The sequence below is a fragment of the Talpa occidentalis genome, unplaced genomic scaffold, assembly GCF_014898055.3.
Source record: "Talpa occidentalis isolate TD23 unplaced genomic scaffold, MPIMG_talOcc4v2.1 talOcc4.3, whole genome shotgun sequence".
NCBI classification, from domain to species: domain Eukaryota; kingdom Metazoa; phylum Chordata; class Mammalia; order Eulipotyphla; family Talpidae; genus Talpa; species Talpa occidentalis.
In genome coordinates, this window is record NW_023603184.1 from 106,921,152 (window position 1) to 106,946,656 (window position 25,505).

Consider the following 25,505-nt stretch of genomic DNA (forward strand, 5'->3'; position numbering starts at 1 on the left):
AAACTCCTGAAACTTTCTTTTGTTTTACAATGTTAAAGTGTAACCCTCTTTATATATTCCAAGATGGATTAAGCATTTTATATTCCCCAAAATATACACTCTCCTTTTGATATATGAAGTGTATAAGCTACAGGAGATAGCCTAGGAAAATTTGGAACAACGGGGACCAAGAACTTGAGTCTTACAGAATAGCTTCTGACCTTATGTGGCAGGGACAGAAAAATTAACCAGCCAGCCCTTTCCTGGTGATTCTTTAAGTTATTTCTCTACAGTTTGAGTGAGAAATAATAGACATACATCATTGTATAACTTTTAGGCATGTGCCTTGATGGTTTGAGATATATATATATATACACACATATATGAAATGATTAACACAATAGGTTCAACTACCATCCACCTTCTAATGTAGATACAATTAAAAAAAAGAAGGAAAAAAATTCTTGTGATGAGAACTCAAGATTTATTCTCTTAACAACTTTTTATATTTCCATTATATAGTCATGTTAACCACAGTCATCATGGTGTAGATTACATCCTTAGTACTTTTACTCCTTTATAATTGGAAGTTTGTATCTTTTGATAACCTTCCTACAACTTAGTCAAACTTGGTAAGCTCTTCAAGAATCTGTAAACATACTTTTTAGAGCATGGTAGTGGTGAAAACTTTAGTCATGTGTTCTTTAAGTGTTTGCCTCAGGTACTAAAATACTTGGAAACAAAATAATAGCAATCAATGCATTCCCCCACACCTTACTCAAGTGCTATTTGCACAGTACAAGTTTAGACATTTGTTATTTTGAACTGAGGTATCCATTCTCTGTACATATTTCACTTTTGAATCAGGGCTTGTGTACAGCTAAGACCTGTAATTTGTGTACAGCTAATACATGTAGTTTCTACTTAAACTAATGTGCTCATCTTTTATACTAGAAATATGCTTAGAACTCTGCTTTCTTTTAAATATTTATCAAAGTAACATTGGTTTATAATATTATGTAGGTTTCAGGAATATATTATGATTTGACATGGGTATGTACTGCATTATGATTCCCAACAACATCTAGCTTGCCTCTACCACCAGACAATTGACCCCTTTATCCAACTTATTCATCCCTATCCCCCTTCCCTCTTGTGACCACCATTTTGTTCTCATAATCTAAGAGTTTGGTGTGTGTGTTTTTTTTTTAAATTTCATTTGTTGTTTGGTCTTTATCTTCCACATATGAATGAAATTATATGGTATTTGTCTTTCTCTTTTTGACTTCTTTCATTTAGCCTACCTTCTCGTTTCATCCACATTGTTGCAAAGGCCAAAATTTTGTGTTTTTTTAAAAAATTTTTTTATTTAAAGATTTTTTTTTTTTTAATTTATACAACAGCTAGGCTACAGGCCAGAGGTGCGAGAGGGTGAGAGGATTCACCAGAGACAGAGCAGGGAGAGGAATAGGCAGAAGGACTGAAATACACTGCTGAGGGGAGCAGCGGGTGAGACAGGAGAGGTCTGCTGCGCCATGTGGGAATCTCCCTGGCTGGCCAGGAATCAAACCTGCGCTAGAGAGGCTGTGGACAGCTTCACAGCACTGTGCTCAACCTGCTGCGCCACCAGGGAGGCCCAATTTCATATTTTTTTATAGCTGAGTAATACTCCACCTGAATATTTTCTAATAATTTTTACTTATGAAAGCAATTTTTCTAATTACATACACATTATGAGGTTGTAGACAGGATTTCAGTATGTAATGGATCAGTTTTTTTTTCCCAGACACAAAGAGAGCTGATTTAATTAAACAACCAAAAGAACCTCAATGATGGATACAAGTATAATCACCTTGTAAAGACTCAGTCTTCCCTCTACCCTCATCCCCAGAATATCAAAACATGCCCACATTATACCTATGCCTAATTAATTATCTTCTGATCAACACCTGGTTCTGTTTTGTTTTTTTTAAATATAAAATGATTATGGGTTCAGGAAAGCAAATATTCTCTAGAGCTAAGAATATAGTTAATTCCCAATATCACAGAACAATTTAAATGTAAAAATAATGCACATTATTAAAATTTCAGTCAATTTTTTCTAGTGAGATTAAAGAGAGTTTGAAAGAAAAGGTAGGAATTCCTTTACTATACAAATAAAGTACCCATTCCACAAACTATATAGATTCAGTGCTTTTGGTGAGTCCTCTTATAATTTTATCTAGCTTTACCAATTTGAGAGTCACTATTTATTGATGAATGTTATCTCAACTGGCAAAAAAATGCATGGTTAAGTGATTTCTAATGTCCCCTTGATAATCACAGTGCTAGCTTACCTGACCCTTACTGCTGAAAGGTTGGCATGCATCTTTTACACCTGCTTTTGGTTTCAATGGCTAGCTATCAGAGAAGTGTTCCTATAATTGACAAAGGAGAAAATAAAAGATAAAAATGGGTGGGGAAATGAGAGTGGTAAGGAAGACCGATTTTTCATTTCTTATCTTGTGATACATTCTGCAGCAGTAAACACTACTATCTCTTAAATAGGCCCTTTGATGACAGAAAAGGAAAACACTTCAAGGGAACGTTTTATAAACTAGAAATATTCTTTCTGTTCTATGTGACTTTGTCCTTTTGCAAAGTCTGCATGACCTTTCCTATTGCATTAAATAAAACAAGGGTATGAGGACTGATGATTCAATTTGGTGAGTTGGTTACAGAAGTAACTCTGGCATCTGTTACTTCCACTCTGTTATCCATTACTCCTGTTCTGTTAATGGCAGCAGACATTTGATTAACTACTGAGATTTGGACATGAAGGGGAGCCAAGGTGGGTTATGGAGTAAATCACGTAGCTAAATCTTCTTTTCATCTTCACCTCACCTGATTCTCTCTTTCTAAATTTCTGGCAGATTGGCAGCTGGAGGCCTTCACCTCACAGGCAGAGAGGCTCTAATTATTTCAAGAATAATTGATAAAAAATGTATAGTAGAATAGCCTGTTCACAAAATTCTGGAACTGGAGAATGGCATGTCTATTTGGGGGAAGATAAAAAGCAAATCTCCCAACAAACACATACTTTAGTAGATAAACTAGAAGGAAGATGTTAAGAGAATTAAATTGTTTCTAAATATTTACAAAATTTATGCACAACTATATCAGAGAAGGAGGACTATGTAGTATATGCTCATAGCTATAGCAATAAGTAAAGCTCTGAGTTAAAAAAGATACAAATCCAAATTTTGTAGTAATAATGAACCAATTTATTAAAGCATCCACCAGTAAGATAACATTTACCTCACAGGTTAACATTTACATAAACCCAAATACCAAAAGACATTCATTTGAAACACAATTATATATTTGTTTCTTGATTGACTTATTTATATATCCCAATAATAAAAGAAAAAAAATCACCTTTCCCTATATAGCTTACATACAATCAGATATTATAGCCAGAAGTAATTTAAAGAGTTTCGGCAATTCAAATGACTGTGATGACTCAAAGGGTAAATGAATTTCTTAAGTTCTAAAACTAGACTGTGGAAGGTCTGGAATTCTTATCTGGGTCTTTTTATTGTCAGATTACTGCTTACTTCTCCCCGTATTGAAAATATTAGAAAGCTTTCACTTGATATTTGTCAAAGCAGTCCTAAAAAAATAAAAAATGGAAAAGGAAGGGAAAAGTGGTTGTGAAACCTAAGAACCAACTAATCAACCAAATTATGGAAGAAATATGAAGTACCAATGAAAGCTCACAAATAAAAAAGAACCAAGAAGAAAGAGTCTCGTTCATTTAGTACTTGCATTTCTCAAAGAACGTAGGACAAGTTTCAAGCTGGACTTTCTTGAGACCCAGAAAGTTAAAGGACCAAAAAAAAAAAAAAAAAAGGGAGAGGAAGCATATAGTTAAGACCAACACTGGTCTTATTGGAAAGCACAGTCTGTCCTGAGGTGGCACAGTGGACCTGCTTTTATTTGCTTATTGAGAAATGGCCCGGCCACGGCTAGCGATCACTTACACCCTAAACCACAGGAACACAAACACCCACTCCAGCAGTTCATTCAGCAGTTCATGGCATACCTTTTTCACCCTGTTCACTGCTAACATCACTGCCCTCAGTGACCTTACCCACACTAGCTCTGGGGCCTAGAGAATTCCCTGCTCAGTAATGTCAATGATTTGCTTCACTGCTAGGGCAGAGTGCTGCCTGTAATAGGCCAAAGCCAGGTTGTAGTAAAGGTGAAGCTGGTAGCTTGAAGCCTGTAGGTTTCATACTGTCCCTCCTTTTAAAGAGCCCAGGTTGACCTGGCCATCAGACTTGTTCTCTCCCCCACTGTCTTCAGTCCTTTTCCTACTCAGTAGCTGCTCCCCCAGGCTTTTGACCCTGAGCAGCAGTGAACTCCCCATCAGAAGCTGCACACTGCCCAGCCTAGCTAGAGTTGGAAAGGAATCACCTAACATAGCACATTGTATGCTTCCCACACTCTAAGCAAATGAAAGAATTGCACCAATATACAGCATATAAACTCGTATTTAAAAATCCCTTCAGATTTTCATCCAAATATGAGATGATTACTATCAACTAAATAGTAGTACCTTGGGCAATATAGATTAAAAGTAACATAATTTACAGACCATGTCTTAGCACTCACAAAGAGCCAAATTCTCAGAGAGATGTGACAGAATTTCAACACCCAAGAGGTCAGAAAATATTCTGAGCATTCGTCACATAAAGCTATGTGGTTTCTCTTAAAGGAAAATAAAATCATCAGAGTAGGCATCCTTACTCTTCATTGAAAGCTATTAGGTTGAACAATACACATTGCTGTTTTTATAGGTTGAAAACTTTTCCACATTATTTTTCATTTTTTTCCTAAGTCAGATTGAGTGGATTTACAGTTACATTTATTAAAAGCAAAGAGGTTTGGGATAGAGGAAACAAATAGTAATGCTCTTGGTAGCTTATAGAAAATTAAACGCCTGTGCAGAATCAGTGGTGTTTATACTAAGAGTCCCAAAACACTATGAGAGGGTTTTGAAAATTAAGCTGGTATTATGAACCTACCAGAAAGTTCACAATCTACTAGTATATCGTGTGATCTGTTATGTGAACAAGAGAGAAGGAGTCTATTAGGGTCATGAGAATGTCTGAATATTTTATATTAGTGTAAAATATTTTATATTTGTATTAGTGTAGAAAATTTTTCCTTTATTTAGAGGCTAAAACATAGGAACAAATTCTAGCATGAATGTGTCCTAAGTAGAAACACAATGGTTAAGTATTAAGAACTGAGTTTTAAAGCTACCTCTGTTATTAATCAGTGTTAAAAATCAACTATCAAACATTAAGAGCATACCTTGTTTATGCTTATATATTCAGATTTTCAATAAATGGAACAAAAAAATAACTATGAAAATTGTCAATTGTTTATTATCTATACACCATAGCACCATAATTTTGTTATGGCACATTTTCCCCTATTGCACCCTAAAAATTTTGACCACAAGGAATTTGTGTTAGATGAAGTATTGGAAAACTCTCCTCAAACATACTAAAGTTTATGCAAAATGTATGCATTACAAAATAATATAATTACGAAGTCTAACTGTTGGAGTGCAACACAAGTCTTAAAATAATTGTTAAAGTCCAAAGACCTTATATATTGAACTCTGGACTGGACAGGACTAGTCTGTGGATGATCTTGTCATGCAAGGCTCTCTCAGGATATAGCAAAGCACAAGAGATGAAAAGGAGAGGGAATATAGGCATTGCAGATATATTAGATACAACTTCCCTGATCACTTGAATTTTTTCATAAATCCTTCTACAGTTCAAGTTCTTTTTAATGATATTCCATGTTTTGAGGTTTCTCAAAGAAAAGTTACATCTAAGTCATTTTAATTGTGTACTAATTTCAACATGTAACGACAAAATGAAAATGCCAAATAAATGCAGATAAAACAGAGTGACAAGTGTATATAACAAAGCAATATTGATTAAAACCATTATCACAGGCTACTATGTATTCCACCCTATAATCTCATAAATCAAAGCTTTTAATTGTCTGGATTCATAGGTGACTGTATTCTTCCCAATATGTATTCTTTCTTCTTCCAGGGGTTGTTCAATAATGGCAGGTATGTTCCTGCCATAAAGTTCACAGTGTTCTAGGAATTGGATACATTCTTCAATAACGCTGTCACGCAGCACTATCATATGTTTTGACATGTTTTCCAGTAAGGACAGGAAGCATCGTTTGGCATAATACCAGGTATCGGTTCCCAGTTTTTTATTATAAGGTTCTAAGCTTTTGATTACCCGGGAAATACCAAAGTCATAGTTCCCTTTGGCACAATAAAGTGTCCCTATGACCAAATTCACAATGCACAGGTGGTAGACTTTCCTATCTGGTTCATCATAGGAGAGCTGCTCCTCCTCCTTTTCAATCTTCCTCATCAACTCCTCAGCTTCTTCATTCTGACTTGTCATAATATATGAAACGCAGAGGTTAGCCAATACAATAGCACTGACATGCAGGATGTTGTCATAATGCTTCTTGACTATGGGCTCATAAAAACCTATGGCTTCTTTGTATTTGTTCTCCTGCATGAACAGAACATGAGCCACATTCAGCTTCCAAATATCGTGGTCATTACAGAACTCCACAGATTTGCGGAAGATCTTTTCTACCATCGGGTAATTTTCAAGGTTCCAGTAGATTTTTGCCTGGGCCATCAACACGGGGATATACTTCTCAAGGGTGTCGTCATATTCATTCACTGCTTTTTTGATAGCTTCATCATCTCTATTGTGTTTTGCTTCCTGTACTTGTTTAGTAAGTCTACGGAGCTGTTCAGTCAGGATCCCTGCGAGCCCATCAAGCTTAATGAAAGCCTCTTCAGGAGCTGTCTGACATGTGATCATGGCATCCAAGAAGTCATAGAGATAGGGTGTGAGGAACTTATAAGTCAAGTGGGCATTTTCTGCCAGGACATCTGCTGCCAGATCAAAATACTCATACTTACAGTAGAGCAGTAGCAGGTTGCCAAAGGTCTCTGGGGGGAAAGGGTTCTGTTGGAGCAAAAACTGTAGCTTTTCAAAACCTTCTGTAGGCCTGGCATCCATGTTCATTAGCGCCTGGTTGTGCAGGGTCACAGGATCTAACTCTTCTTCTGCCCTAGGTGGCATGTCAGTGAGGGTATCCTGGGCCACCTCATAGTTTCTCAGTTGGTATTCAATGGCCGCCTTGAGGTTGAAGGCTTCCACCAGAGCAGTCTGGTGAAGGACTACAGTGTTGCCCACACTGCGAACATCAATGCCTTCAGTGGTCATGCCCACACCTAGCTCTGGGTGCTGGCGGATACCACGCTCAATAATGTCGGCGATATGCTTCAGGGCTGGGGCATAGTGGCGGCTGCTGTAATAGGCCAACGCCAGGTTGTAGGAGAGGTCAGGCCGGTAGCCTGAGGACTGCAGTGCCACAAAGAACTTGGAAGACGCGGCTTCATACTGTCCCTCCTTGTAGAGTAAACAGCCCAGGTTGACCTGGCCATCAGGCTCGTTCTCGCCCCCACTGCCTTCTGTCCCTTCCCCACTCAGCAGCTGCTCCACCAGGCTTCTGGCCCCGGGCAGATCACCCTCACTGTACTTGATAGCGGCTTGGAGTCGAAGCACTCGGTTGTGATAGGCAGGGTTGTCCAGGAGGAGGAAGGCGACCCGGGTGGCCTCCGGATAAAGGCAGGCTTTGTAGAGCGCCTGGGCCTGGTACAGGCGGTACTGCTCCAGCTCGGGGTGCAGCTGGCCCAGCTGCTCGTAGCACTCGGCCGCCAGCGCGAACTCCTGCAGACGGTAGTAGCAGTAGCCCAGCAGCGACAGGCCGGCGCGGCTCCTCGGGCTCCGCTGGAGCTCTCCGCCCAGCAGCTGCACCGCCTCTGCGTAGCGGGCATCCCGGATGAGCCGGTACACGACGGCCGTGTACTCCCCATCGGGGATCTGCGCGCCGCCCAGCCCCGCCATAACCGCCAGGGCGGGTGTGCGTCCCAGTTACCACGGCAACCAGCCCACCAGCAATGGCGGGTGCTTCTCTGGAGCTTACTTTGCAGCGGAAGGAGGAATAAAAATATCTTCGTGAGGAATAAATGAGAATCACTGATATTTCTCAATTACTAGTAGTCGTGGACGAATCTGGGCCTTTGAGGCCGTAGATCACGGACCAGAGAGGCAAAGCCTCCAGGAAGAAACAAACTCTACTTCCCGGCATGCAGTTTTCAATCGACAGGACGCTGGGGACGTAGCCGCGCTGCATTCTGGGAGACGTAGTTTCTGCGGGATGGGCCCGCCCCTGGGAGAGGAAGTTGCCATGGTTTTTCTTTCGTGTTATGCTTGCGTGTTGCAGGTTGAATGTGGTGGTACCTTGTTCTTTGACACGGAGGAGGAATATTTATGGTTACTAATACCTTGCGTTTTTAGCCTTATGCACTGTACAATGCTTATGAATGATGTCGTTTGGTGTTCGTTATTGTAATTTTTTTAAAGATTTATTTATTTATGCATACAAGAGGTGGGGTGCAGGCCAGAGATGCAGGGGGGTTGAGAGGATTCACCAGAGACAGAGTGGGGAACAGAACAGGCAGACTGACTAAAATAAATTGCTGAGGGGAGCAGTGGGAGAGACAGGAGAAGTCTGCTGCGCATTGTGGGTTGCTCCCTGATCGAACTCCTGCTGCTGAGGCTGTGTATTGCTTCATAGTGCAGTACTTTAATCCCTTGCGCCACCAGGAAGGCCCCCCATTATTATAAATAATGGGAAGGAAAAGGGAACAAACTTCTTGGTAGTTGATTGTGTTCTCTTTTTCAAGCTGCTTAGATGGCATGCTTTCTTACTAACACAATATGCAGCTATCAAGAGTCCTTATTTTTGTCGATTCCACAGGTTGAAAGTAGGAAATGATTTTATGAATCTTACTTGATAATAGACGAGGTTCAGGTTTAGCCCCCATTTTTTTCATAAATGACAATTTATTACTGAACAGTTGGCATTTGAATTTGGTCTTCCCCAGTCTTCCAGCTGTCACCACAAATAAGAAACCAGCCTTCCTTGATCTCCCTTCATCTCCATTGATCTAGGATATGCATTAGCCAGCCCAGTACCTAATATAAAAAGTGTGGAAATGTGTTTGTTATGTAGTTAAAGACTTAGGTGCAAGTATTTTAGCTGCTTCCTTGAAAATTTTGCTTTCCATCTTTTTATATATAGGTTTCAGAGCCAGCACTAACCATATTGTATGGCACACTACTATCACTTACATGTATTATTTCTGATCTTCAGTTCACTCTGTATTTTGCTTATTGCGGATGAAGAATCTGTGTAGTAGAAAGGTTTAGGAATTTAAAAGACCACACAGCATGGGATTACACAGGAGTTTAAAAGAACTGCTAGTTTCACTACAAAACAGTGACTAATAACCTATTTTATGCATCTCCTATAGATGAGTTTGTAAGGGCCCATTGCTTGGTGACAAGTTGTATGACAGAAGATGAGGTTTTATTTTTTTTAACCCATCAAAACAGCGAATCAACGCGGTGTACGGATGTTAGTAAGGTACTAGTGAGAGTGGCATAGCTGCTAGTTACCTGGTATAGCAAGAAGACTTCTGTGGGCCATTTCATTGCTCCTATCATAAAGCAATTGACTGTGTATTCATACAGTCTTCTCCCTTGCTAAAAAATTGGCAGAGCTGTGCAGTCTTCCTGGGTGGGAGCAGACAAGAAGTTTCCCACTGCATGAAAGTCAAGAAAGGGACAAACTGTACTCATTTTAGAGGGACTGAGTGGGGTCTCTGGGTCACCTAACATCCCTAGAGAAAGCAGATGATGAGAACTCCACTCCATGGCTTCTTTCAACCCAATCTATGGGTGCACTTGTTAGGATCTTCAAATCACGGTGTTACCTGGATGGAAAGATGCTGACCAGTGCTGTTCAATAATCAGGGGAGGGCCTCCCTGGTGACTCAGAGGTTAAAGTCTCAGCTCTGTCAAGCTATGGTCAGCCACTGTGACATGAGTTCCATCCCCAGCCAGGGAGATAACCTATATGGCACAGCAGACCTCTCTTGTCTCATCTACTGCTCCCCTCAGCAGTGTATTTCAGTAGATCTGCCTGTTCTGCTCCCTACTCTGTCTCTGGTGAATCCTCTCACACACCCCGCCCCCACCCTGGCTCCTCTGGCCTTCACCCCAGCTCTTCTATGCATAAAAAAAAAAATCTTTAAAAAAATAATCCGGGAATGTGGGGGCTGGGGAAGGACCGTCACCTTTACTGACTACATTATTCCCATGGAAACCCAGCCTCAGTATTTTTAAATCCTTATGTATGAGCTATTACTTTTGGTGAGTTGCTATTAAGTCAAGATAAGATGACAGAACATGGAAACAGGAAATTGCCTTTTATATCTTCAGCCTGTCTCTGTTGTTCAGTGTTATATTTGCATCATGCAAGCATTCACCTTCAAATGGCTTCTTGGCAGTGTATGAAAAACAGTACTTTCTGCTCTCCCCAAATTTCTCAGATCCCTACAGGGATCAGTTGAGGTTCCCCTTTTTGCACTGATACCCCTGTGTGAGTGTGGCAGCTGAAGTGGCAGGAGGGAGGCCATTTTGTGTCTTCCTCCTTATTTCATGTGCTGCTGCTCCAAGGCCTGGCTTGAAAAAGGCAGGACATTCGGCTTAGACAGATGGAGGGCAGGGTCATTTTCAAAATGAAATGAGTGCACAAATCACTCTGTGAAATTGGCATGACCATCACTGCTGCTGTGATAGACTGACTTTTATTTAGTCTGTGATAGGCAGTTGGGGAATAGATTAGTTTTTTGGGAAGTCTGTATATGTGAAAGAAATCCCTTTAATTAATGATAAATTGTGGAAAGCAATGAACACGGTGGACTATTATAAAATGTCATAAAGGATCATTTTGTTTCCAAATCTTGAAAAGCTGGAGCATATGTCAAAAAGTAAGTGTATCATACTGTTGCTAGCAATAAGGAAGCATTTTGTGTTTGCAATAAAATGATTTAGTGCCTTACTGAAAGGAAATAGGCTTTGAGAAAATGGTGCTGGACTCAGGTGGATGTTACTGCATCAGCGGAGGCATGTTTACCATGTAGAATTCCATCCAGGCAACATGTATAGGAGCTAAAAACATAATTTTGGTATATTAACATGCTTGTTTTCTGCTGCCAAAATGTGAGATGATTAAATCCCGAATTGTGTTTGTATTCTTAACCTATTTGGTATTCTCTTTTGGAACTAGTTCAAAGCTATGTTTTCTTTATTCTATGAATGTAAACGCTTTCTGTTGGTAAACATTGGTAATTTATGAACATCTTGACACCACAGCTGTGGTCAAAAATCTTCCTTGATAGAAGAACACCTGAAAAAATATTTTCAGTTGTTATTTCTTTTCCCCTTTCATTCCAGGCCATTTTCTTCAGGATGGCCAGTTTGAGGGGTTCAGATAGTGTTTCTTCCCCTCCTCTCTATCCCCAGCTCCTTCCATAAACAGGGAAGAAAAGAATAAATTAGTGCCAAACTGGTAATGTAGTTGACTGACTTTTAGGAGGAGCTGTTCAGTCTTTTAAGACTTTAGAAAAGACTGTATATATACCACATCAACATCTGGCAACATTTATGCTCAGATGGTGAGACATTTAACCTTATTATGAACTCTCTTTCTCTGGTTGTTCTAGCTTTATTAATATTTTAATTAGATTTCCTTCTTGAACATACCTTTTCCTTTTTATCAAGTAGCTTTTATTTTGGTGCTTATGATGTTATTATCTAGATTAACTTATCAGGGAGAGCACAATAGCATTATGGCTTATAAAGGGGATTAGGAGAGGAGCATACCAGCCCTCCAAACAAAGAGCTATCTGCGTTCTGTCTCCACGCTGTACTTTCTGTAGCAGGACCGGATTCGACATTGCCTAAGTTCCCTCATTAATCCTCACAGCCCTTCTGTGAATTAGGTGATTCTTATTGTTCTCCCACTTCAAAAGCAAGGAGTGCAAAGCACAAAGAAGCTGGTAGCTGCTGCCAGCACTCGGGCTGGTGATTGCTTATGCTGGCCAGTAGGGGCCACGCTACACCTCTCCCTCTGTCCCCGTGGGCACCTCCTCTCCAGTCATTTGAATTGGCTTTGGATCATTTGCTGCAGTTTGTTCTAAAAGAACAGGCACAATGGTGTAAGAATTTTAAAGTTTAAGCACCGAAGCCATTGTGTAATTGTATGGCTTCGGTGTGACTGGCGGCCCTGCCTCCCTGTGATCCTACCTCCCCTCTGTGTAATTGTCCATGCAAATTTGAGCAGTGTCTAATGGACCCAGGAACCCGTATTCAGCTGCAGACCTTCTCCTTCCAGAAAAAAACTTCAGTGATTCAAAGAACCTTTTGTAATCTTTGAAATGCTCCATGGACAGGGCTGTTCCATTATCCTTCTCACACAGGCAAACATCACAGATTAAGATGAGATTAATGGGATAAATTGATAATCAACATTTAAATTGTTGGTAGTCAGCCCTTAAATCACCCTTTTCAAGAGAAATAAAGATCATCCCAGAATTTAAGTTAAACTTTAAGCATTTTATTAAAAACATAGGTAGTTAGGTCTCTTAAAGCTGACAGTTTTAAAATCATGAATTAGTTGCCTGTGAAATGGCCAAGCAGTCTATATAATATTGTATTCTTATTATGAAACATCAGCCTGGGAAATCAACACAAAGGGAGTGACTTCAAACAACTCAACTGAAGACATATTGTCCTTCTTTTGAAAGAACTGAAAGAAAATCATTAGGGGATCCTTTTTAGATTATTGTACATCAAAATAAAATGGCAAAAACAATTTCCCCCCACAGGAAGGAAACTCAACAAAATTTAGTCTCTTATTTCCACACTGTACTGTTTTTTAAAAATTCATCTAAATATAATTTAATCTAAATGTAACGAAAAAAATTGAAATTCTAACATACACACAGAAAATGAATATAACAATAAATGATGGCCTCAAATAACACATTTTTGGGTGCACAGCAAATACTTCATTTACTTAACAAAACAATCATTTCTGTACCAGCCAAAGACATTGGTATAGATATGCTACACAGATTGACAACTTATCTTTAGCACTGTTGATAGTTGTTCAAATATGCAAGAAGATTAAAAATTATACTAGGGAAGATGTACAACCCCAATTTACTAGCTGAGGAAAAGGGAGTAAGTAGCACTAGCAATGTAAACAGAATATCAAGCATTGCTAAATCCAAGAGCTCATGGTGAAATTCTCCAGACACTTCATTTTCTTACCGCCACCTATGTGTTTTATTATATAATTGCTTACTTATATACTTAGGAAATTTTGCCCTTCTGGTAGCCAGACTTTACCTTTTAAATTTCCTGATACACTTGGAGTTTGGGGAGTTCTTTATAGCACATGGCAGAATAACTGCTTTGAAATTTGCTATTTTGAAACAGTTAGAGAAACTTCACTACAGTGGCATTGTCTGAGTTTTGGGGCTCCCAATTAGATTTTGTTCTGTTGCTTTAATGAGTCCTTTTTGAGTTTTTATTTTTTCCAGCCAAGCATTTTTCTTTAGATTTAAATCTTCCCCTAATATATTTAGATTTCTGTCCTGCTTTGAAGGGAGTTGCTTCACACTACTGCTGGGATAAAATTGTATTTTATCTTTCTGCAATTCATTAAGAGTCAGCAGGAAAAATAGATTTTAAAACAATTTTACAGCAAAATAAATCAAGCAGATTTAATCCCCTAAATTGGATAAAGTATGATAAACTTTAATACATGAAAATGCAACTGAATTCCTGTAACACAAATATTAGTTAATATTATTATACTAAGATATGTTCTATCTAGCCAATGTATATGCAAATACAAAATATCTAACAATATTAAATAATATTGTTAATAGAATATTAGATAATATTGTTATCACACTGAGATTATTTCTAACCCTACATATATACAAATATGAAATACCTGGAAATGTACTGATCTCTCAGATTTCAGAAACAGAAAATGCACATGCAGTTTAACTTCTTTGACTCATTTTATAAGTTTATTTATGAAGTAAACTGAATCCTTTTTATGGAATATGTATGGTGTGAGATGATCTAAAATTGTCCATATGAAATGAAAGGGCATATATTTAAAAATTGTACTGCTGACCATATCTTTCATGATCACTAGAGGCAAGTGTACACATATTTATGTTAAGGTTGTTCTTCTATGTACCACATATATAATGTCTAATTTAGTGAGAAAATGACCTCTTGGAGGTTTGCTCCTATTTTATTTGAGATGAGTATATAAACTGTTATCTGGGGAAAAAAAATTAAGTCAAATATAGCTTGGTCATTTGGTGTGAAGGTAAACTGAATAAAAGTCCGTGCTTTTATATTCCAGTGGAGAGACTGAGACCTGGAGAGTTCCAAATTAAAAGGTCCAGGCCGTGGTCAAGCCAGGATGCTGCCCAGGTCTGCTGTGCACTGGGTGGCACCCTGGATGGCACCCTGGATGGTTTGCTAAGTGGCCCCTACTGGTGCTGATGACAGTGACCCTGCAGGTTGTGCATGTATTATCCACATACTGACAAATAAGAATAAATGGCATGTTTGAAAAATTCATCTCATAGAAGAAGTAGGATGAAATCATTTCAACCATTAATGCCAAGAAACCCAAGGAAGCAAGTATAATATAGTCTTAAAAGAAGATTCAAATGCTTTCCATCAATAGGAAATAAATATTAATAATAAGGATTAGAAAAATGGCACCATACAATTCACATTCTTGGACAATTATACACTATTTAGAAAAGAGATTGAAATGCTTCAAACTCCCAAGAGTTCAGCCTCTGACCCCTGGGGTTTATTGGCATCAGGGAAACTGCTACCCTCCTTTTCCACTGCTTCCTGGTTGTAGAGGAACATTAGTCAGCAGTTTCTGAATTCTGACCCACAATAGGAAAGATACCTTGAGACAGGAGAAATAGATGGAGGCAATTACAAACAGCTATTTGATTGATGGTTGACATTGTCAGGGCTCCACTGTATGGCAGATTGCAATGGTGTTGAACTCCCCTTGCTACTAGCGGATGTTGCTATTGGCAACCGTGCAGTGAAGCCAATAAAAAGGCAAGAAAATGAGAGAAAAACTCAACCTTAGTGGAAGCCGTAGGGTCTGTGCTATAAATTATGTTCCCCTTAGCAATATGCAGCAGCAACATCCAAGGTACTGCAGTGCATACAGCTGCCTGCAGTCTCCATCGTACCCCGGGTCTAGCTGTATCATAAAGCACAGGCTTTAAAATTTTGCTCTAGATAGATTGGCATCAGTCTGTCTGAGCTATTTATTTATTGCAGGTGAGTAACAGATGTGGGTTCATCTCTGCCTCACACAGCCTGATTTTCAATTCCCATTTGTGACATAAACATGATGTAGCACAATAGCCAGAAACACCTGCAGTTCTTCAGAGCTGCAGACACATGACCAGGGTCTGCCCCAGACTCCACCCACCCTTTGTTCCTCACCTGAAGGAGGGGACATAGCCCAGCAGAAGCTATTCTCCTTTATAGCAGAGTGATTCAGAAAACTGGCTTAATAAAATTCATAAATCTTAACAACCTCCTCTTTACCTGCTCTGTGGAGGCAATTTTTCCTGCACTCATTTTCTCCTCGAGTTTCTCCAGTCTTCCCTGCAGAGACAGCTGTAAAGGGCGGCCAGAACATTCTTCTTTTAGGGCTCCCTCTTTTCCTTTCTTTTTTTCCGCAAAACCCCTCCCTGCTCAAGTATCTCTCTTTTCTAAGCAATTGATGCCACGATCTACACCCTCATTTATTTGGCTGGCAGCACCATTTTTTTTTTGATTGACTTTCTCCTTTCTCTTGGTAGTTTTCTTGCCACCTGCCTTGATTTGATTTTTGTCTTCCTTTTATGATATCTTCTTATGCTCCTCCTCATCCACATTATTCTCCTCTTCTTGCTCCTCCTCCTACTTTTCTTCTTTCCCCCATTTTTTCCTGGTTTATACTTAAAAAAAAAAAACTTTATTTCTTGCCATATACAGAATCTTACATCTTCCTTATGAATACCTGTTCTTCCATCACTTTCATTTTGGTGCCTCATTTTACCCATTCTTTAAACATTTCCCAAATGTCTATTATGTGCCAGGAAAATAATGTCCATTGTGGAAAGTGACCCCTACTTCTTTAATATTTGAGTAGTAGAGATAATAACTGATACAGACTGCTAACAACAGGAATAAAGATGGTTTGTAATTTTCAGATTTGTCCAGAGCTAGCTTCAATGTTCATCTAGCCCTGGGTTTCCAAACTCCTCAGAGCTCCTTTTTGGGCTATCATGTATGAAGTAAGAAATGAGAATTTGCAAGGGATTTGAATCCTTCATTCTGGCTCCACACAAAGGACTTTGTCTTTTATATATATCTTGTAGATTCCTTGTAAGGTTTCATTTAAACAAAGAATTTCTAAGGTTAAAACATATCTGAAAATCATTTCCTAGTGTAATCTCATTTGACAAATGAGGAGACAGACTGAGAGAAGTTAGACGACTTGTCCAAAGTCATCCATTCAATGATGCCAAAGCTAAGGGTATTAGTCTAGCTTCTAGCCCTGCAGTCTCTGGATAAGGCATACCATGTTCCTGATCGCTCAGTAAGATGGGGAGCAAGGTAACTTTCCTGTCACTGCATCTATTTAATGTAGTTTATTTTCACTTACTATTTACCTGGCTTTCTGTAGAATGTTTGTTCTACACTTAAGGAGAAATCCACATTGGGGACCACAGGATTTGGTTTTAGGCAGGTATTGGTAGTAACTTTAAATTTTATACCAAAGCGCATTTGGAGAACTGAAGGTAGTCAGTGAGCATTCTCCATGACTACGCAGCGTCCTGTGAAATGTCTCACTGCTGGAAATAGTTCCTAAATGTTCGTATGTCACTTGTGGCAAATCCAGCTGTAGATTTCCTTTCATTCTTACTTTAATTAAGGTCTGTTAATCTATTAATCCTAAAATCTATTTGTCTACAGTGAAGGGTGAATTAAAAAATGAAAAAAAGGAAAATATAATCCCAATGCAGTATAATGAATCTTGTATAAACACCAATCAAGCAAACACATTTGTCGTATTCCTACCATGGCCCTTTTAAAGGGAAACTGGAAGTGCTTGGTATTTGTAAGGATAATATAGTTTTTCTTTCGATAGGCAATCTAAAGGCTCTGATTTATCATTAAGAAGTTTTAGAATTAAAATTAAAACACCTCTACAGAATACAAACTGGGATTCTTGGGCAGTCTGGCACAAAGGGCGCTCAGGAGAGGAGGGAAAGCAGGCATTGTTTAGTTTGTAACAAAATGAAACAGTGCTCGTGACTTCACTGTTCTGTGTACCCTCCACTCAGAGTGAGCAGGACCCACTGTCCTGCGACTGTCTGGGTCCTCTGCCCAGAGCCTGTCTCAGCCCCTGGATGTTCATCAGGGAAAGTTGAGGGTCCCAGTGTGTGCTCCCAGCCCCACCTCCTCCTCTGTCCTTCCTGTCATGTTCTCCCCTGCTGACCACATTTCAAGGGGAAAGCCTACACATGCTTCCCAGTGCATGCCCCAGACTGTAGGTCTGTCTGAGCTTAAAGGAACAAAAGATGGTGTGGTAGGACCCAAACTGGCACTACTGCCAAAGCTGGTGATCATTTTGCAGCAACAGCAGACATGGAGTTTAGTTTCTTTCTTCCCCAGTCACCATGACACTGGCAGAAGAGGGGGCGGCCGCCGAAACCAGCAGTCTTTTCTGGTGCAACTCTTCCCACTTACTTCTGTTCACAGCCACCGAATCCAGCATTGGCTTCAGTTTCACATTGACCTTCACCAATGCCTAGAATAAAACAAAATGCAAATGGGGAGGAAATAAGAGTCACTGACATGATTTTTCAGCTCTCACTTAAAAGGAAAATGGAAAGTAACTAAGAAATAAAAGTGACAGTTATTTTGGCAAACATGAGCTATTTAACAAGAAATAAATATTCATTTAATGTCATTGTGTTATATTAACAGAACCTCTCCAGAAAATGAAAAAAAAAAAAAAAAAAAAAAAAAACCAGACAGGGTGGCTGAGTGCTATTCTAGGGGTGCCAGACATGTAGATCATGATCCTGTTTTCAATCCACTTTGAGCAAGATGGAAATAAAATATCCAGCTCACATATCTCTGCTAATAGGTGTATCTTTGCAAGCTAGGAGAGTTCCAGATCTCAATTGACCATCAACTTAAATTTTTACAGAAATAAACCTACTATTTGTTCTACTAGTAGATGACTCTGGGACTTACCTGAATAAGAGAGGACAGGTAAAATCATGAAATAAGAGCATGTGCTTATTTTTAAAGCTAAAGATCTGGGAGCTGTGTGACATGTACAGATCAACATGTGAACATGTATGGAAATAGACAAGAATTAAAGGAAAAAGGTGTGTGGAAGATAGGGCACAGGGTGTAGGGAGGAGGGAATGCAAGGTGTGGCCAAGAGGCCAATTGACCATGAAGCTTATGATGCTTAGGCTTCAGGGTTCTCACTAGCATGTGTCCTTCTAAATATTTTCTTTTGTAGTCACTATTGCATTTAAAACCAAACCAACCAACAATAACCATTCCAAAAGGGTATAAACTACTAGCCTCACAAAACCTGATCTTTCCAAGAGCCCTGGAAATAAGATGACTCATTTGAACCTAATTCAAATGAGTGATTCTGCAGATTTCACAGCAGAGGACTACTGGAGCAGGGTTGGGACTCTTGCCTTTGAACTAGGGGCTAGAACAAATTCAGGAAGTTCAGATTTAATAGCAAATATCTTACAGAGGTGCACAGAGTTCATTTTGCCCAGTATGTAAATTCTATTATTTTTCTGCTTCATTGTTTAAGTGTAAAAGGTAAATTTTATTATTTATAGTTTCTTTTATTTAAGTGCATGAATAACTGCATTTATTTGAAGTCTTTTTGGTTTTAGCTATCAAAGGCTTCAAACATATTTAACCAATAAGATATGATCAGCAAAAACATATCTTAATCATCTATGTTTATAAGTACGAATAATAATTATATGTAAAAAGCCACTCATATGAAACATACAAACAAAGGGTTTTGGAGATGTCACCTTTTGAATGGCTCAAAAGAAAAGAAAAGAATTTGATGGCATCTTAATCTTTTTTTGGAAACATGGTCTTTATTCTCTTGAAATGAGTTTAGTTGCTTTACAAATATTTCTCCCCTCTGTAGACATTTTATATTTTTAAAACATGTATTAATTTTAGAAAACAGAGAAATAACAGGTTAAAAAGAAGAAGGAAAAAGAGATGATTTGTGCTCTCATAACTCGGAGATAACCACAGCTAGCTTTTTGGTTGCTGTCTTTAGTGTTTTCTGATTGATTAAATTATCAACATACCTAAATTATATTCACACGGTGGTATTTTAACAAAGGCTGTCACACATGGGCAGAATCTTGTAAGAACATATGGATTTTTAAGAATTTGTATTTCTTGGATCTGTTTTCTATCTTCAGAGTCTCAAGAAAGTATAAAAGCCTGTATCCCACACTGACCAGGAGGAGCTTTAGCTATTGAACAATTCATACGTGTTAAATGCTTTGCCAGCTGCTGTGCATACTTCATCTCGTCTGTTCCTCACCATAACTCTGCATTTTACAGATGATAAAACATGTCCCTCAATGTTAAGATCACACATGATCTTTAGTCCTTCCATGTAAGAAAATAAGAATTCATTTAAGAAGTCAGTTTTGCTAATCTTCCATTTTAATTGGAAGCTAAGTCCTTTTCTCAAAGAAAAATCAAGGACAAGACACTGATGAGCCAGATGGATTGAGTTTACAGAGGAATCTGTAGAGGATGCAAGAAAGAAGGCTAGTCTAAAAAAGTCAAGAAGACATAGCAAAGAACAATAAATTAGACATCTTGCAGTTGTGTGGCTTCAACATTTATTAATATTTCAAAACACCCAATAATTTTGTCAAAGGTTTCAGAGGGTTTGTGATGGTGAGGGAGAAACTGAGGATAGTCTGAATGTGACTGCTGTTGTCATCAAATTGCAAGGAGGTCTCATGCCAGGAACTTCCTTGCTTTCATCCTACTTATGATTGTCTTTCCTTCCTTCCTATCATGGATCCATCTTGGATAGGTATATCCATGAATCCTGACAGTGCTATTGAATGGAATCTTTATGTCCCTTGGGGCCTCTCTATTCTTTGAAAATTAGGTAAAACTTGACCTCAAATCTATTTCATGCTCCAAGGACCTTTCAAATACCTTCCATGATTTTCAAGTCTTAGTTCCAAGTGGTTTGTTTGTGTTTGTTTTTTGACTTCCTTCTTGAGTCCATTTGGCCTTCTTGGCACCACTCTGCATCCTTCCCAATGCAAAGGTGCACTTCATTTCCTCTTTCATGAGAATTCTATCCTCCGAAATGTTTTGGGTGACTACTAACTTTACTAAACATCAGAGGCTGTTATAGGGGTAGTGACTTATCCACTAACTCATCCTTACATGCTCCTTCACCGCATGCGAAGAGTGATTCTGTTTTCTCCTCCACCTCTCTCTCACTGTTCATGCAAAGTGGCCCTACAAGCCAGTCTATCCTCCCCTGTGTTCCTATAATTCTGATGACTCAATTTCTTGTTATAACATGCTCTATAAAATTGTTTTCATTTTTCCTTATAGAGCAATGACTGAAACAATGATCATGGAGCTGTGGGGGTATTAATTCATGGGAAAGGTAATGTTCCCACTTTATGCCTTGGATCAATGCTTTGTGCCTGCAGATTATATGGTCCCATACATGGTGTGTCCCACTCATCACAAGGGGAACAAAAAGGTGAACATGGGACTAAACCTCTGAATCTTCAGCACACCTGGAAAGCCTTCTCTGAGCATGACCTGTGGTTCTGGTGTGTCAATAGTAAAGTCCACCAATAGGAAGAGTAGATCTTTATATTGAAGCTGTGCTTTCTTAGGCACAGCTAAGACTACCTGTAAGTAAGCCCTGATTTATCCCCTTCAAAAGCCAAGCTTTATCCCAGGGAGTTATAGAGATATATGTCAAATGTAAAAACTAGATGTAAGTCAAGTGGGGATTGAAAATCCAGGAAATGATCAGGTACTCTGCTGAGCAGTGAGCACTCTCCCCTGGTGCGGGTCCCCTCACATGGATGGCCTTTAAACAGAGCATATTCTTGCTCTTCCAAGAGGTATTTCTCATACCAAGCAACAACATTTAATATTAAATCAGATGTGTTAGCTATCCCATATGACCACAGGACACAGCCACATAACAACTCAGGCAGTGATCAAAATCCCCTTTATTTCCATGAGAAAAATGCAGGTGCCTGTTTTCTGCTCAAATGCACAGTGTTTTTATTTAGAAAATAGTGTGAGGTAGCAACAAACGCCATGGTTTTATTTAGTATAGTTTGGCACTGGCTCTTCACTCTGATCAAGCCTTTTAATTAAACTGACTACTATAATTCCTATGGAAATTAGTGTTTATGTTATTTTCCTGCTACAAAAGCATTTCTCTAGAACTTATTTTTTTTAATCCCAGGAGCACAAAATGGATTTTTTTTCTGCTTGAAATGTAATTAAAAACTCATTTGATTACTATATTTCTGGCTCTGCTTTACTTATTAAATTCCTGTAATCAGTTTTCTTTTATGAAGCTGCTGGGAAATGATCTCAAAAGCAACACATTTTTCTCTTCCTTGGCAGGTTCCCGAGCATTTACTAAATTACATTCATAGCACCTGCCCACGATTCGAATTACTCCACCAATTTACTCCTTAAACCGTTTAAGTTTATTTGGCTTAGCCCCAAACAGATTTCTTTCCTTTATCTAGCTCTTTGTTCTCCCTTCTGCTTTCTTTGTGTTGAATAAAATAATTTTTGGTGGGGAGGGTATACATTTCTCAGAATTCCTTCTTCTCTTTGTTCCAAATTCTCCTGAAACACAAAATTGCCATCCTAGAATATTGATTTCCTCTGGCCAGGTGCTGGTTCTAGGCAAGCTAGCCAAAATCCCTTCTGAAGAATTACTCTTACTCTCACTACAAATGCATGACATAAATGCAGCTAGCTGAGAGAATACAGAAATATCAGAATATTAAGAAAGCAAAAGATTATCCACAAACCTCAATTCCAAGGCTAATCATGATTACGTGCCATCAACAAGATAATTGCTCCCAGAACTTAGATGGGTATTCCTAAAACTTTCTCATTAGTGGGTGACACCTGATGCATTCTGTGTGTCTAATACTAATGTTTGCAGTGTTTGCTCTTCATTCTCCTCTGAGGCATCTCTGTGGCCTGGCCACTCACAGTGTTTAAACACATCCAGAGGCTACGAATTCACTGTCTCCTGAGGTTCCACCTTACTCTTTGTTCTGATTTGAGAATGTTGTTCCTTATATGAGCTGAAGTCTACATCCCTTTAACTTCTGCCTAATGGTTCTAACCCCTGAGTGCTCTCCCTTTAAATCAGAATCTACTTGGGCAGTGTAGGACAAATGACCTTGTGCTGCTCCAAGTGGGGTTAGGGGGTTGATAACCGACCTAAAGACCCACTTGGGATGTGCTGTGTATCTTTTGGGGTATTACTGGAGCTCCAACCTGCCCTCAACTCCCTCCTGTCCCCATATAGACAGGATCTTGATACTCACCCACCAGGGGACACAGCCTGGGCATCCAGTCATCCAGATGGCCCAGGGACCCGGCTTCCTTCCTGCTTCCATTCACACTCCATGGTTAAGTCCTCTTGTGACCAGAACATACAGTTTATTCTGTATTTTATTTGTTTTTAATTAAGTATACAGGCACACAGTTCAATGGACATGAAGGGTATAAAAAGTAGAGTGTAAAACCTCCCCTTCATCTCTTGCTCCAGACATTCTGTTTCCTTCCCTAGAGACAACTCGTATTATCAGTTTCTTGAGTATCTTTTGAGAAACATTTATGCATATGCAAATAGATATATATCTCTATATAATTATATAGCTTATACATATATAGATTATATATAGTTTATCTATTATATATATGTATATATACACTAACTTGAAGTTTGTGTTCTTAATATATCTTGGGAAAAATTTCATGTCACTATAAAACTGCAGTTTCCTCACTTTTTTTTAAAAAAAGATTTATTTATGCATACAAGAGCTGGGGGACAGGACAGAGGTGCAGGGGATGAGAGGATTCACCAGAGACAGAGTGGGGAGCAGAACAGGCAGACAGACTGAAGTACACTGATGAGGGGAGCAGCTAGTGAGTCAGGAGAGGTCTGTCGCACCATGTGGGTAGCTCCCTGGCCGGGGATCAAACTCGTGCTGCAGCTGCATAGGTTGCATCTTAACCCCTTGCGCCACCAGGGAGGCCCAGTTTCCTCATGTTTTATGGCTACCTAGTATTCCATTGCCAGTTCCTCTTTTTATATTTAGATTTTCTTCATATTTGACCATTACGAATAATGCTATAATGGATAGCATTATACATAATCGTTTTGTAGATATGGAGTTTATCTGAAGGTTGTTTTAGAATTGGTGCATTTACATTTGTAACTACTACTACTAAATCTACATATATGGCTTGCCTTAAGATATATAGCAGGATTCTTATATTAACTATACTAAAAAGAAAGAAAAGATTAGAACCATAGCTGCTATTTAGAGTAAGGCCTTGGAAAGGGAGTGTGAGGTGAAGAAAGCTAAGAAAAAAACACAAGTAGATCTTAGTCTTGTCCTCTCTATATTTCCTAGGTGTTAGTTTCTACGTGCTCTTGGATTTTATCTAAGCCTTTCTGATTCAAAAGCATCCTGTGAAAAGTTCCCTCCCTAGACAACTAGTAATCCTTTACCACTCAGCTCACACTCTGCCTCCTCTGTGAAGCCTTGCCTGGTGTTCTAGGGTAGTTGTGCCTGCCTGCAGCACTGTTTCTCCAGTTCTCGCTAGCATACTGAAAATGTCTTTGAGGTTTTTTCCCCCCAGAACTTGCAGATGTTGATTTCTGGATTGTATGTTTCTTTTTTAACTCTAGTTCCTTTAAAGATGTTCTTAGTGCCATGAAGAACAATTTGATTCTGATGTGCCTTTATATAGTTTTCTTTATGTGTCTTCTGCTCGAGGTTTATTGAAAATGTCAGTTCTGCAAATTTAGAATTTTCATTAAATTAAAAAAAATTTCCACCACTCTTTCTTCAGTTACTTTTTAACGTTCTACTCTGGCACGTCAGTTTTACATATATTAAGCAGTGGGTGTTGTCCCACACTACAATTGATTCTCTGTTTTGTTTTTTTTTTTCAGTCTTTTCTATTTCTGAGTTTCATTTGTGAATGGTCAGAGATGATTGATTAGCCGTAAGAGACTTAAGTTGATTCACTGACCATTTTGGGTGTTTCTTTGAAAGAGGGAGTGAAAAAACCTCTGAACCAATATGACTGTGATGCTTAAGTGAGAACAAGTGTACTATACGGAAATTAGCAATTGGTGCCCATACAGACAAGAGGGCTCAAATTACAATTTTCTATTGTCCTGTCACTGAATTTCTCTTCTGCAGAAGAGAAACTTAGGGTGTTTTTCATCTTAGAAATTATAATTTTGATTTTTGGAAGTTTGATTTAGGTCTCTACTGTATCTTCCATGACTCTTTATCATGCTTTATCTTCCTGAATACAATATTATGAAATGTATAAAAATATTGCATAGTATAATAAAATATAACAACTATCTTATGTGTGTCTATCAGTTCTATGATTTGTATCATTTCTGAGTCTGGTTGAATTTTCTCATTATTTTAGGTCAATTTGTTTTTGGCATCTATATTCCTGGTAATTTTTTTTAAGATTTATTTTATTTTTATGCATACAAGAGCTGGGGTACAGGTCAGAGATGTGGGGGTGGGGGAGTGAGAGGGTTCACCAGAGACAGAGTGGGGAGCAGAACAGGCAGACTGACTGAAATACACTGCTGAGGGGAGCAGCAGGTGAGACAGGGAAGTCTGCTGCGCCACGTGGGTAGCTCCCTGGCTGGGAATCAAACTCGCCCTACAGTGGCTGTGGTTAGCTTCATAGGTTGCCTCTTAACCCCTTGTGCCACCAGGGAGGCCCTCTGTTTTTTGTTTTTGTTTTTTTTTAAGATTTATTTATTTATGCATACAAGAGCTGGGGTATAGGCCAGAGGTGTGGGGGGTCGGTGAGAGGATCACCAGAGACAGAGTGGGGAACAGAACAGGCAGACTGACTGAAATGCACTGCTGAGGGGAGCAGCAGGTGAGACAGGAGAGGTCTGCTGTGCCATGTGGGCTGCTCCCTGGCTGCCAGCTGGGGGGATTGAACTTGTGCTGCAGAGGCTGCGGACAGCTTCATAGGTATGTCTTAAACCCTTGC

General features: G+C 39.1%; 2 protein-coding genes across 2 annotated transcripts in view; both read right to left on the reverse strand.

The window, feature by feature from the left end:
• Positions 1-3,232: 3,232 nt before the first annotated feature.
• IFT70A (intraflagellar transport 70A) lies at positions 3,233-8,272 on the reverse strand. The gene has a single exon (XM_037523611.2). It carries the CDS (start codon positions 7,998-8,000, stop codon positions 6,003-6,005), a length of 1,998 nt encoding a protein of 665 aa, XP_037379508.1. The 5' UTR covers positions 8,001-8,272; the 3' UTR covers positions 3,233-6,002.
• A 5,716-nt stretch (positions 8,273-13,988) lies between these two features.
• Positions 13,989-25,505, reverse strand: part of PDE11A (phosphodiesterase 11A) — a 327,412-nt gene continuing 315,895 nt past the window's right edge. Inside the window, exon 20 of the mRNA XM_037523614.2 lies at positions 13,989-17,940. Coding sequence (XP_037379511.1) covers positions 17,785-17,940 — 156 coding nt within the window. The 3' untranslated portion in view covers positions 13,989-17,784. The remainder of the gene's footprint in view (positions 17,941-25,505) is intronic.